The 13,381-nt window shown below is 43.0% G+C and overlaps 1 protein-coding gene across 1 annotated transcript in view; it reads right to left on the reverse strand.

The window, feature by feature from the left end:
• The window catches only part of LOC134211093 (protein scabrous), a 134,776-nt gene that overhangs the window by 20,644 nt on the left and 100,751 nt on the right, over positions 1-13,381 (reverse strand). Inside the window, exon 3 of the mRNA XM_062687705.1 lies at positions 5,303-5,878. Within this exon, the coding sequence (XP_062543689.1) occupies positions 5,303-5,878 (576 nt within the window). The remainder of the gene's footprint in view (positions 1-5,302; positions 5,879-13,381) is intronic.

A 13,381-nucleotide genomic window follows, 5' to 3' on the forward strand; every position in this document is an offset into this window, starting at 1 on the left:
ACCAACTAAGCAAGTCCGATTTGGGAATCTTGTCGGGCTCATTCAGTACTCGCTAAAAAAATTGCAACATAATGTAATTATTCTTATCGGAGTTTTCCGGAACATTGGAAAATTTCATTTGGACAAAAAGGACACAGGATAAATATTTTATACTAGCAGACCCGACGAACTTCGTTTCGCTTAGAATTGATCTATTCGCTGATTAGTTCTCGAGTTATACAGAAATTAGTATTCCATTTGTATGGCAGCCAGTTTAGTAGTTTCGGAGTCTATAAGGTTCAGACAGACAGACATTCATTTCTATGTATTTTGACCAAACGGTTTTTCCTCCCAAGTGACATTTCCAGCTATATGAGAGTCCAATATTTGACGCGTTTGTGTTAGGATGCAGAAAAGCTACGAGTTTTGAGTTTATGCTTTGTGCGGTCGGTAAGTAAACAAATTAGTGAAAGATTGAACGTGTTCTTATTAAGACTCAGGAAAGTCGCGAGATTCGGGTTTGTACTTTGTGCGGTCGGTGAGTAAATAAATTAATGCAAGATTGAACACGTTCGTATAAGAATGCCGAAATTCGCGGGATCCGAATTTTTGTTCTGTGCGGTTGGTTAGTGAATAAATTAGTGCAAGGTTGGACGCGTTCGTATTAAGGAGCAGAAAAGTCGCGAGTTCCGGATCTGTGCTTTATGAGGAAATAAATTAGTGCAAGATGGGACGCGTTCGTATTTGGACGTAGAAAAGTCGTGAGAACCGGTTTTGTGCTTTGTGTGATTGGTGAGCAAATAAAGAGTGCGTGGTCGTGTTTTCAAGAAGTACGTAGAACGATCGCGCGATCATCTGAATTTATTTTGTTCTGCTTTACTCGGCCGTAAATAAACTAATTAGTGTGTCTTTGATCGTGTTTTAGGCTTTACTTCGGAGTAGAATGGGGAAGGGTCGTTTGACCGAAACCCATTTGGCCTAATGCCACTAGGCCGAAAGTTGTTGGCCGAATATACCATTTGGCCAAACAGACCACTAGGCCGAAAGTCATTTGGCCGAATGGGTCGTTTGGCCGAAAGGGTCGTTTGGCTGGAAGGATCATTTTCCCGAAAGGGTCATTTGGCCGAAAGGGTCGTTTGGTCGAAAGGGTAATTTGGCCGAAAGGGCAATTTTTCCGAAAGGGTCATTTGGACGAATAGGACATTTGGCCGAATAAGACATTTGGCCGAAGAGGTCATTTGAAAAGTGAGATATTAGGAGTAAGAAGAGAGACTTTCTCATTCCTTATTTATCACTTGTTGCTGTAAAAAGTGAGAAGCGCGAAGTGAGTAGTGAGACGTCTCACTTCTCACTCTTCATTTTTCTCTTCTCACTTTTGACAGCGAGAAGTAAGAAGTGAGACGTCTCTCTTCTCACTCCTCAATTCTCACTTCTCACTGGAAAAAGTGAGTAGTGCGAAGTGGCTGGTGAGATGTCTCACTACTCATTTTGTGCTTTTCACTTTTAACAGTGAGAGGAGAAAAATGAAGAGTGAGAAGTGAGACGTCTCTTTTCTCATTCCTAATTTTTCACTTTTCAAATGAACTATTCGGCGAAATGACCTATTCGGCCAAGTAACCCTTTCGGCTAAATTACCCTTTGTGCCAAATGACCTTTTCGGCCAAATGACCTTTTCGGCCAAATTACCCTTTCGGTCAAATGACCCTTTCGGCCAAACGACCCTTTCGGCCAAATGACCCTTTCGGCTAAATGATCCTTTCGATCAAATGACCCTTTCGACCAAACAACCCTTTCGACCAAACGACCCTTTCGGCCAAACGACCCTTTCGGTCAAAAGACCCTTCCAGCCAACCGACCCTCTCGGTCAAACGACTCTCGGCCAAATGATCCTTTCGACCAAATGACTGTCGGCCTAGTGGCATTCGGCCAAATTGCTATCGGTTAGTATTGTTTGGCTCCTATACACTTGCTTCATCAGCAACGGCGCTCGATGAAGTAGGGTTGTGTCAGTTGGTCGTCAGATCCCAACCCGACCACATAAGCGAAGAGCAGGGTTCGGATTTCTCACTCACTCACGCGACAACAGATCACTCCACCATGCATTTTATCCGGATAAATTACAGTGCAATAAACTCCAGCACAAGCGATGGTGCGAAAAATTGTTATCCTTCTTCCCATGTTTCGCGAAAATCAAATGCTGCTTACTTTGCCTCTCCAAGCAGATTGAATCCGACGATGCGCCACGATAAGCAGAAGGTTCAATACAGCAGTTTTTCCCTTTGCTTTCAATCAATTCATGTGGTGGCGTGGTTATAGTGGGCGCTCTAAACATTTTAAAATTGTTTTTGGGTCGAATCCCGTTGCGGTCCTAAATTTTTGTAAACATGCTTGTAAAATTTATCTGGTGAGGCGACGAGAAGGAAAATTTGTGGATCAAAATTAAATTATCCGGCGAGCCGGCACTCACGAATTTATCACCCGCCATTCTATCCGGATAAAAATGTTGTGTGAGAATACTTACTCACAGGGCAACATGAAAAATCACACTCCGCTTAACGGATTAATCGCAGGTTTTTAATTATATGAGTGAGAATTCCGAAGCCTGGCAAAGAGAGATCGCCACTCGAGTTCAGTACATTCAAAGTTAATTGCCTATGTTCCGGGTATGAGGCCACCCGGAGTGGAAATTAATTACTATGTCTGCAACTCGATTATGCATTTGCACAACATGTGATAGATTGGAAAAATATATTAGCTCTTTTAGTGGAATGTATTCAACCGTCTAAAACGAATTAAGCACTCTCCATTTAATTCCACCAGTTAATTTTCGTTATCTTTGCAGATACGTATTTCGACCACACAGTTGTGACCACACAGTTGTGGTCGAAATACGTATCTGCAAAGATAACGAAAATTAACTGGTGGAATTAAATGGAGAGTGCTTAATTCGTCTTAGATGGTTGATGTGATAGATTGTTTGTACAAAAATACATATGAGAGAGTTAGTTCTGAAAATGTATTGCGAGAGTTCGGCTACGTGCCAGGTGCTGGGAATTTGGTTACATCAGTACCCGCTGAGCTTCGGAGGATGACGGCCATTTTCGGCCAAATGGCTCGTTCGTTAAAATGATATGACGAGCTCGGTGGTCTAGTGGCTACCGCTTCTGCCTTAAAAAAAGCAGGATGTCGTGAGTTCAATTCCAGGCTCGTCTCTTTCCTACTTTGATGTTCTATCTTAGTTATTTCTTTGTTTCGTGTTCTACCAAAACGATCCCTACTGTTAAAACCTTCCACACTAACAATTCCAAAAACATCCCGTGGCACCTATGAGGGGTCGTAGAGTTTTCTGCGTCTATCTTAAGTAGGTGTCCGACTAACCATCCTTCCCCTTCCCCAGCATTCGCAAGGACGTGGCCAGGACAGATCTGGACTATTGGAGAGTGCATTGCTTCCATCTAAGAGATAGTGATTAGTCCCAAATCAATATCTGTGGTAACGGATGAAAGTGATGCTACTCTCATACAATAATCTTGTCTTGTACCACCTACGAATTTGTGCGAATTGCTCAATGCTAATGCTAATGCTAAAATGGCTCGTTCGTTAAAATGATTGAATGCTAAATAGGATATATATGTATGTATGTCAATATTCGCAAATTTTAGAATCTGAAACACAGTTCCGAAAAATTTAATTTATTTTTATTACAGTGATTTTTCTGTACAAAGGTTAAAAGTTTTATTGAATATTGACTTCAACCTGTTAAACCAGAAATTAATCAAGAATACAAACCAAACAATCCATCAAAAAATTAATCGATTCGAACAGTCTTCATAAACATCTGCCTTTTCATTCGAGGAATTACTGTAATGGAAAAGTCGAAGACTCAGCACGAATGTCCGACGAGTAGAGTGTTATCTTGATCCACCACTTCCACTAGGACCTACACGTAGACATTGGCATTATCATTATTATTATTATGATTTAATTATAGCGAACCAAAATAGGTGGCAGTCGGCCGTCTAAGCGACGACACAGCCGACTGTGACAATGCATCGCACGTGAGCAGATTTTCCCGAGCCCAAATCGCATACATGTGTACCATACCCATAAGTGGGAGGCGAGATTGCGAGATAAGGCGTGCACTGTTTGACAATACAGTCCAGACTGCTTTCGTCCCACACCGGGTCCATCATTTTCCGGTCCTTCTCTGTGAGCTGGTGCTTGATATGTCAATTATGTTAATTAGATAAACCAATTAAACATTCTCGAAAAGCGATAGGGTGCGAGTGGAATAGTGTTGGTCCTTATTGCACTCGTGTCTTGAAATGTGGATGCTAATTAGTGTTCAATCAAATTCGGAATCTTATGATAAACGTGAATTTTATTTCTTCGGAAAAATGAGCGAAGATGAATTAATTTGTCTCAACTTCGATCATTGCTCGGTGTTTCTCCAATAGTTCCTTTCGCCCATGATCAAATGCGAATGTTTGTGTAAAAGATTCAACTTCCAAGCTAATTTGTGTTTATTCAATACACATTGGTGACAATGAGTCCTTTAGGTTCGAGAACAGCTCAATGTTTCAACAGTTTCGAATGCTTGTGAAATAGATTGAGTAGATAGAAAAAAATTGGGCCAAGCTATAAGAAAACTTTTTTTTACTGGGGTTTATACAACTTCCAGAATGTCAGCGAAGGTGATGACCCCTCTAGACTCATTCTAGTTTTAATGTTCTAATGTGAGCTAACAATGTTTTGTGTTATTTCTTGATTTAACCGATAATATAGACATAATTATTTTATTTAGTACTAGCAGACCCGACGAACGTCGTTTCGCCTAAAATTGATTTATTCTCAGATTAGTTCTCGAGTTATGTAGAAATTTCAATTTCATTTGTATGGGAGCCCCCCTTTCCAAAGCGGAGAGGGGTCTCGAACCATCTTAAGAACCTTCCCCGGCCTCAAAAACATCTGCATACAAATTTTCACGCCGATCGGTTCAGTAGTTTACGAGTCTATAAGGTTCAGACAAACAGAAATTCATTTTTATGTATACAGATTTTTATGTTTCGCTATTGAATGATTTGATGACTCCAACTAACGAATCCAATTAATAATGTTGTACAACAAATCCAATGTTTCGAAATTAAAAAATAATCATGCAATTAATTCCCAATGATCTTAATAAATTTCGTGTCTATCTATTTTCTCCATCGTTGAGAAAACGCAAGAGCCTGTATTCCAGCATGAATAACCAAACAGCAATGTATCAATGACAATGTACTCGCCCTCATTCGTCAACGTCAGTTCCAATAAAAGCACCTACCTTTTCCAACCGATGGTGGGCCATCTCCTTGTGCAGCAGAGCCGCCGACTTAATTCTATCCAAATCACTCTTCATCACCTGGAGCTGCTCTTCCAATTTGCGAACGTTTTCCCGTTCCTCCTGGAGGGTGCTCACACTGACTGCCATCGCCTGGATGCTCTTGGCCACGTTGTGGCCTTCCTCCCGGAGCAGCCCCTGCTCGGACGAAATCTGTGCCGCGTTGAATTCGACCTTCGAAATCTCGCGCTTGATATCCGGTAGCGTTTTTTCGAACTTGTTCTGAATTCCCTCGACGTCCTCCAGCAGCTCCAGCATCGAACCGTGCAGTTTGTCCAGGCTGGCGACCTGGCGGCTAATGTTGAAATTGGCATTAGCCAGCCGGCGCTGTTCGATTTCCAGGCTGCGCAACCGATCGGCCATTCGGTGGTTGAAGATGTCGTTCAGCTGTCGCTTCATCGCCGTTTGCTTGACCTCGAGTTCGTGCAGCTGCTGGCGGAAGAAGCGATGATGGCGCATCCGGTGGTCCGCTTCCGGCTCGACAAAATCGATGGTCTGCGGGAGTAGTGCATTTGGGTTCTGCAATAAAAAAAGGAGAAGGAGAGAAAAATGTAATTAAATTTGTTAAGTGGATCGTAGAGGTGAACTGGGAGCTTCAGTCAGAACTATCTCGTACCGGTTTTGATTCATGACTGTGTCTACATCAATTTTCTTTTCAAATCCCTGCGGCAAATCGGAACATTTTCATAGACTGCAAGATTTGTGGACCTATGGTAGGGCGTCCCATTTTTCATTGTGAAGTTAACTTTCTCGCTATTCGATTTCTCTAGCGAATCCACCGAAATTGCTTTCATAACATTAAGTGCGGAAAATGCAAATTATAATGTGAACATTTTTGATGTGAGCTCGAATTAGCAAATGGCTTTTCCAAATCAATCACACCTGCCTAGCTGCCAGCAATGGCAATCCGATAAATCCCATTGGTGCAATCCCTTTTGCAATAGCTCACTGCAATGCATCACCTGTATCGGTTCTGTCGGGAAAGTGCTTTTCCCCAAGAGTCTTAGCCGCAAAAGCCCCAATCTAACCGCACAAGCCACTTATCTTGTCCGTTAATAATAAATCATCTCAGTGTGCACTCAATTCCCAACCGTTTCTCGAATTCCCCCTCTCCTCCCGCTTTATTCCCTTACGCAAGCAACCGCCCTGCCATCCCATCCAGGCGGATGGTGGTGAGTGGGTGGCATTGCGGTTTCATTATCGTTCCGTCCGGTCAGTCGTCCACCACCGACCGCGTTCGAGCTGGATTTGTGAATCTCACCAGTTCTAACTCGTAAACACGTTTCCACCCCGCTGAACTTTCACCCTAATGAAATCACCATTTCGATCGAATGAGTAATACTCGACGACGACGACGACGACGACGAGAACACGACCTCGGGCGAAGCGCGTTCAGCGGTGAAAAAAGCTTCTACCTAGCGATGTGTAGTAGGGATAGCAATCAAGAACGCCCCTTACTTTGCGGCAGAGGTTCCCAATTGTATATGTGCATGTCATGTTTTAACAGTGACTGGGATTCTTATGTTGTATTCTGTATAGTCATGGCTCATACAAGACTCAGCTAATGCGTGAGCTCAAACCCACCGTACTGCTAATGATGAATCAAAGTAATATGACCCGTCCGTTTGCATCAAGGGGCTCAAGATTTTGTTGCAATAATTTGTCAAAAAATAACCTTTAGGATGTTGAACCTTTTATTCGATATTCGTCTGATTTCTATTTAATTTCAATTTTATCGACACCAGTTTTGTTAATAATTTTATCGCAGTTCTTAATCCGTAAAAGTGGAACACCTAGAAAGTTTTGTATGCATTCGATTCGTATTTTATAGAAACCTTTACTGCTTGCCACGCTTACATTGATTCTAGCCTAACATAGGAAAAGGACGTAACAGCCACAATTTATTTTACTCAAAGTTTACTGGTTATAATATTTTTTATTTCTGACGTTATGGAAGTATTGCTTGAGACTGATGAGTATAGCCAGGCATCAACCTATACCATTGATCATATCTGATTAACGATTTGATCCTGTTGGCATTATTGATTGCGTTTCACCACACTTTTTTTTATTTATAGATTGAGAGTTTGACTGCTTGTATTCAACTATGTGAGATGTTTCGGATTTTTAGTTTAATGATTTCAGAACAACCGTTTAAGATCTGTCCCAACGTTTCGACAAGTAGTCCTGTAGTTCTTCATGAAATTCCTCCAGAAGTTCCACCGGCAGTTCCTCCGAGAATTCTTCTGATAATTTCTCCGGGAATTCCTCCAGAAATTCTTACGAGAGTCCGTTCGAAAAATTCTCTGGGAGTTCCACCTCAGAGGAACACCCGGAGGAACTGCCGATGAGAGTCCCGGAGAAATTCTCGTAGAAACTGCTGGTAGATCTCCCAGAGGAATTTCCGAAGGAGCTTTCGGAGGAGCTCCCGTAAGAACTCCCGGAGGAATTTCAGAAGGAGCTCCTAGAAGAATTCATAGAGGACCTCGCGGACGAACTCCCAGAGAAACTATCAGAAGAAATTCGGGAGGAATTTCCAACTAAATTTCTGAAGAAAGCCTAAATGATTTCCTGGAAGAGCTAATGGTGGAGCTCCCAGATGAATTCCCGGAGAAATTCTCGGATGTATTCCCGGAGGAGCTTGTAACAGTTTTGTTTGAAGACCCAAGCCTGGATAGGATGAATTCGCATCGGGCGATCATCGCATTGTTTGCCGTCGATCATCTGGCTGATCGCAGCTCGCAGCAGGCCGTTCTTTCGGCATCGTACCGACCCCCCCACCAACGGTCAGCAGGAGTCGGTTGGGACTTGTAGTTGTCACTACAACCTAATTTGTAAGTTCAACGCCCAGGGCGATGCGACGCGCAACGCGCTATTGTAATCCAGCCTTTACTGTTGGTAGTGAATTTGGTTTCAAAGTTTTTGGAACTTAGAAGGAAATAGGGCCAAGCACTAATATTTATGTGTTTTTTTTTAAATAAAATAGAACTACGACTCAGAAGACCTAAAAAAGTTGACCCCCCCTCCCCCTACTCGAAATCCAGGCTACGCTCATGCGTAAATATAGAATAACTCTACAGCGTATGTCCAGCCAAGGCTAGGATCGACGGATTATTACACTAGAGCTCTTTGCCATTTGAAAACCGTTTTCCGAGTGCCTATTGTGAAGATGCCACCGATGACATCGACCAACAGGAAGACTCCAGCGATAAAGACACTGAGGACAACACTGTGGTAACTCCTTAACATGTTCCAGGGCATCTGTGGGTTCGCTGATAAGTTGAGCGGAGTGTAAAGTGCAAGTCAAGTAACGGTTCGGCTGGGGAAGCTAGATGAGATGTGGGAAAATGTAAACGATGTGATACTTAACATCGAAACCCACAATGACTGCGACGAGGAGGAGGACAACTGTTCCAAGCAGCAAATACTATGACTTGAAGTCTTTGCTATTGGACAAGGTCAAGGAGTTCGATGAACCGCCTGCCCTTAACCAATCAACCCGAAACCTGAAAGCGGCAGATCAAGCTACCATGGAGCGTATGCGATTGCCTCAAATTGTGTTGCTAACTTTCGACGGCAACATCGATGATTGGTTGAGCTTCCGTGACCTGTATTTGTCGCTCATACATAAAAAGGCGGACTTACCGGATGTAGAAAAGTTCAACTACCGCAAGGGTTCTTGGTAGGGAAAGCCAAGTCACTTGTGAATCCGCTGTACTGCAATCAATAACTTTCAGTACTTTGCAAAGTACTGCAATCAATAATTTTCATGTTGTTCTGTTGATTGCGCTATTCAAATTAATTCATGAAAAAAAATGTTACTTAGGTCCTTTTGAAAGTTAAGCGAGAATTACGCGGGAGAACTACCAGTTCGCGTGGGACTCTTTAATGAAACGCTATAACGATAGCAAGCAGCTTAAGCGCCGTTAAGTTCAAGCGCTGTTCAAGTTACCGAAGCTGGCTAAGGAGTCGGCTACCGAGTTGCGGTCTCTACTGGAGGGCTCCTAGCGGTCTATGCAGACGCTAGATCAGCTAGTTCAACCTGTTGAATATAAGGATCTGCTGCTATTGGACGTCCTATGCGCGCGAATGGATCCGATAACTAGAAGAAGCTGGGAAGAAATATCGTCAACTAAGGAACAGGATACGATCAAGGATCTAACTGATTTCCTCCAACGTAGAGTGAAAGTCCTTGCTGCTCTACCATCCAAGTCCTCGGGTTACAAGGTAGAACCTCCTCAACAAAAAAAGGGTACCGTTTCGGCAGTTGAGCTACACCACTGTTCATAGGGAACGTTGGCGCTGCGGAGCATGCCAAGAAGATCACCCGCTATACCAATGCCCGAGATTTCAACGGATGTCCATACCCGATAGAAACAAGGTGTTACGGGATAACGGGCTCTGCCGGAACCGTTTTAGGCTTGACCATTTTTGCGCGGTGTGGATTGCTCTTCCCCATATACATGCCGGAACTGCAGAGGTAAGCACCACACTTTGGTCTGCTAACTAACCAAACAGAGCCCTAGCTTAATCCATTTTTCTAGCCAGGATAATAAGTTGTGATAGTTAAGGATTCATCGTATTTAGTCCCCGCTACCAACAACAGTCTCAGAAATAAAACATAATTAATTTTACCTTGCAGACAGTTGAAAGACTCGAACTCCTCTTGTTTGAGGCTAAACTGTATGCAGCGGAAACAACTTTTCAAGCAATTAGTTAAAAAAAACCTCGGTACCCGGTCCTAGGCTGAACTGACTGCTGGAAAAATCGAGTTAGGGGTTCAAATACGTACTAACTCTTCTTGAACTGGTGAACAATGGTAGTGAGAGGAACACACGGATGTTCTTATTACTGAACAACTCTCTTGCTTGAAACGGTCTTGTAGACAGAGCTAAATCCCGGGTTTTAAGAGTTTTACTGGTGATATTCTAGAAGCAAGACGAGGATGTGGCTAGGGCTCCGATGCATGGCCAAAACCAGTATTACTATTCTGTTTTCTCAAGAAAGGATTGATTTCCTATTGATAAGGGGCGCGCCTTCAATGGGATTGCTCTCTATGAAGGATCTAAATAGCAGGACCTGGTCATGGTGATCGTATACACTATCACGACATGATCTCTAGAGCCAACCGGCAGCTCGGGTTTATTTTCAAAATAACCAAAGAATTTCGTGACCCGCTATGCCTTCGATCTCTGTACTGTGCCTTGGTGAGGTCAATACTCGAATCGAATGCCGTTGTATGGTGTCCGTATCAATCCACTTGGATCGCTAGGATCGAAGCAATTCAACACAAATTCGTCAGATATGCCTTACGTGGTCTGCCATGGCGTGATCCTTTGAATTTGCCGCGATATGAAGATCGCTGTAGACTTCTGGGAATCAAAACACTTGAGCAAAGAAGGAAATGTTCACAAGCTGTATTCGTTGCAAAAATATTGTTAGGAGAGACCGATTCGCCAGCCATTTTGTCTCAGCTGGGCCTATATGCTCCGGAGCGGATCCTTCGACAACGTGAGTTCCTAAGACTTGACGCCAGGAACACCGATTACGGATTACATAACCCAATTAGGTTTATGTCAAGGAGCTTCAATGAATTTTATGAGCTCTTTGACTTCAACACGTCTGCTGCAACCTTCAAAAATAGGCTTCAAGTCAGTCGACATGGACCAGAAGGTGAGTGATCCGTCATCCTAGTGGAAGGAAATAATGGAGTCCGTGTTCCGGCCAGAGCACTTCTAGATTCCGACTCCGAGTGCAACTTCATGACTGAGAAACTGGCTCAACAACTGAAGGTCCAAAGGCAACACCCCAATAGTGGAGAATTTTTCTACCTTTGCTTTTTTTTTATTGCCTCGGACTTCACCAATGATGCAATGACGAGACGAGACGAGACGCGATCAATCAGATCTACATGGACTACACCCTTCCTAGGAATAACATTTTATTAATGATAAGTGAATGTTTGTATTCCGTACGTCAAATGTTTTAAATTGTTTTATTTTGTAATGATGTTAAAAAGATATGGAGTTTTTACGCCATATTGAGTTAGCTACATGGGAAGTCGCTCAATATGGCTTTTCTCCATCAGGCTTCATTAAGACTGTACAGTCCGATGAAGTGAATACTAAATAAAGAAAGAAAGAAATAAAGAAAGAGAAAACAAAACAACAATTGTATCGAAACCGATACTGCATTGCTTCTCAATAGCACTGGAGTAATTCGACATGTACTTAAACACTAAGGATACGGGTAACGCTACAATAGATCTAATAATGGGTCGCAGTGGCACACCCGAACAGGAAAAAAAACCCCATCCAACGAAAGTAGAAACGGATCAGCAAGCAGAAGTACCAATTCCGAAAGGCCGACTACACAAGGAGGAACACCAGCGCAGGTGTCACCCAATGTAACCGGAACAAAGGTATCGTCGATACTCCTTGCAGCGGACGTCATCCTAGTGGAAGGAAATAATGGAGTCCGTGTTCCGGCCAGAGCACTTCTAGATTCCGGCTCCGAGTGCAACTTCATGACTGAGAAACTGGCTCAACAACTGAAGGTCCAAAGGCAACGGGCGGTTGTTGAAGTATGCGGAATTGGACAAGCCAACATGAAGGTGAAGCAGTAGGTGACATCCATCATATGGTCGTGAGGATTATCTGGATTGTCGACAGGATTATCGAGAAAGTTTGAAATTCCTGTTGCTGTCGAAGGTGACAGCGAATCTCCCTACTACCAACGTAGACGGGATGGGAGTTCCCTGAAGGTTTGAAGCTAGCGGATCCAAAGTTTTCGGGTCCGAGGCGGTTGACCTCGTGCTGGGCATCAAAAACTTTTTTGAATTCTACAATACCGGAAATGAAGTACCACTGGGTGAAGGTCTCCCAATTCTCACTCAGTCAGTGTTGGGATGGGTAGTGTCCGGAATTGTGGACAGGCCGCCTAATAACTACCGCATCACGAGCAATTTGCCTGGAGGAGGTAATCCCTTGTTATTGCATTGTTATTACCTCTGATAGGCAATCGAAGAAAGAAGCAACCGTTAAGAAGTAATTCGTTCAATCGATCAGGATGGCAAATACATTGCCATGAAGCTTGCATGGATTACAAGTATCGCCGAGCAACAGATTCAAGCCTGGAACGTGTGGTGCCGATGGAAACGAGAGAGCGTTAGCACTTATCCGAGCAAGTATGCTACCCGTTGTTGGTGGCATAGAGATCAAGCCAAAGAAACCAACCAAGATGATTTCCAACCAACCAACCCATCTTGTCCAAATGCGCACGAGAGGTTTTTTTCTTCTTTCTTTTCAGAAATCGCAGTAATTTTAGGGCGGGCGGGAATGTTTAAGCATCAAATAGGCAAGTTCATCGATGCACCCCTCGGCGAAACATGCGGCTGGTGGGTAACCACCCTTCTCCCAAGAGAAGGTTTTTCTCAGTAACGGTGCCATTACAAAATTGATTAGTCTACTACTAGCCATTGAATGGTTCGGACAGGGTCCGAATTTCCGAGGAATTGAATTCAAAATATATGTGTAGTGTTTAAGAAGAATAAATATAGTTTCTGTTAAATAAAGTGTAGTTAAAAAAGCCAATGCAATGTGATGTGTAATGTGCTATGGACCTTACGCGAATAAATATGTAAATGTGTAAAAGACGTGTTGATTTTGGACCAAAAGCCCGAGGAAACCAACCCAAAACCCACGAATAAAATCCCAATCGACCGCCCAAGATTGTGTTCACCTCAGCATCCAGGATCGATATCCTTAAATAAATAGGAGTTTTAATAAAAAGTTCTGATGAAATTTTATTAAACAGTTTAGTAGTCTAAGCTGCCGTGAATCGCATATCTGTCTCATGTTTGCTGGGTTTCCTATTCATATGGGACGAATATGCGATTCACGGCAGTAAATCCAGAAATGATTTTGTCATAATTCTGTATACTCAAGACAGGGATTAAAATTATGATTACATTATCATTTAGTATTCAGCCTGTAACGCATTCTAAAGGCGGAATCCCGAAAA

Source organism: Armigeres subalbatus, chromosome 2 (genome assembly GCF_024139115.2).
Source record: "Armigeres subalbatus isolate Guangzhou_Male chromosome 2, GZ_Asu_2, whole genome shotgun sequence".
Taxonomy (NCBI): domain Eukaryota; kingdom Metazoa; phylum Arthropoda; class Insecta; order Diptera; family Culicidae; genus Armigeres; species Armigeres subalbatus.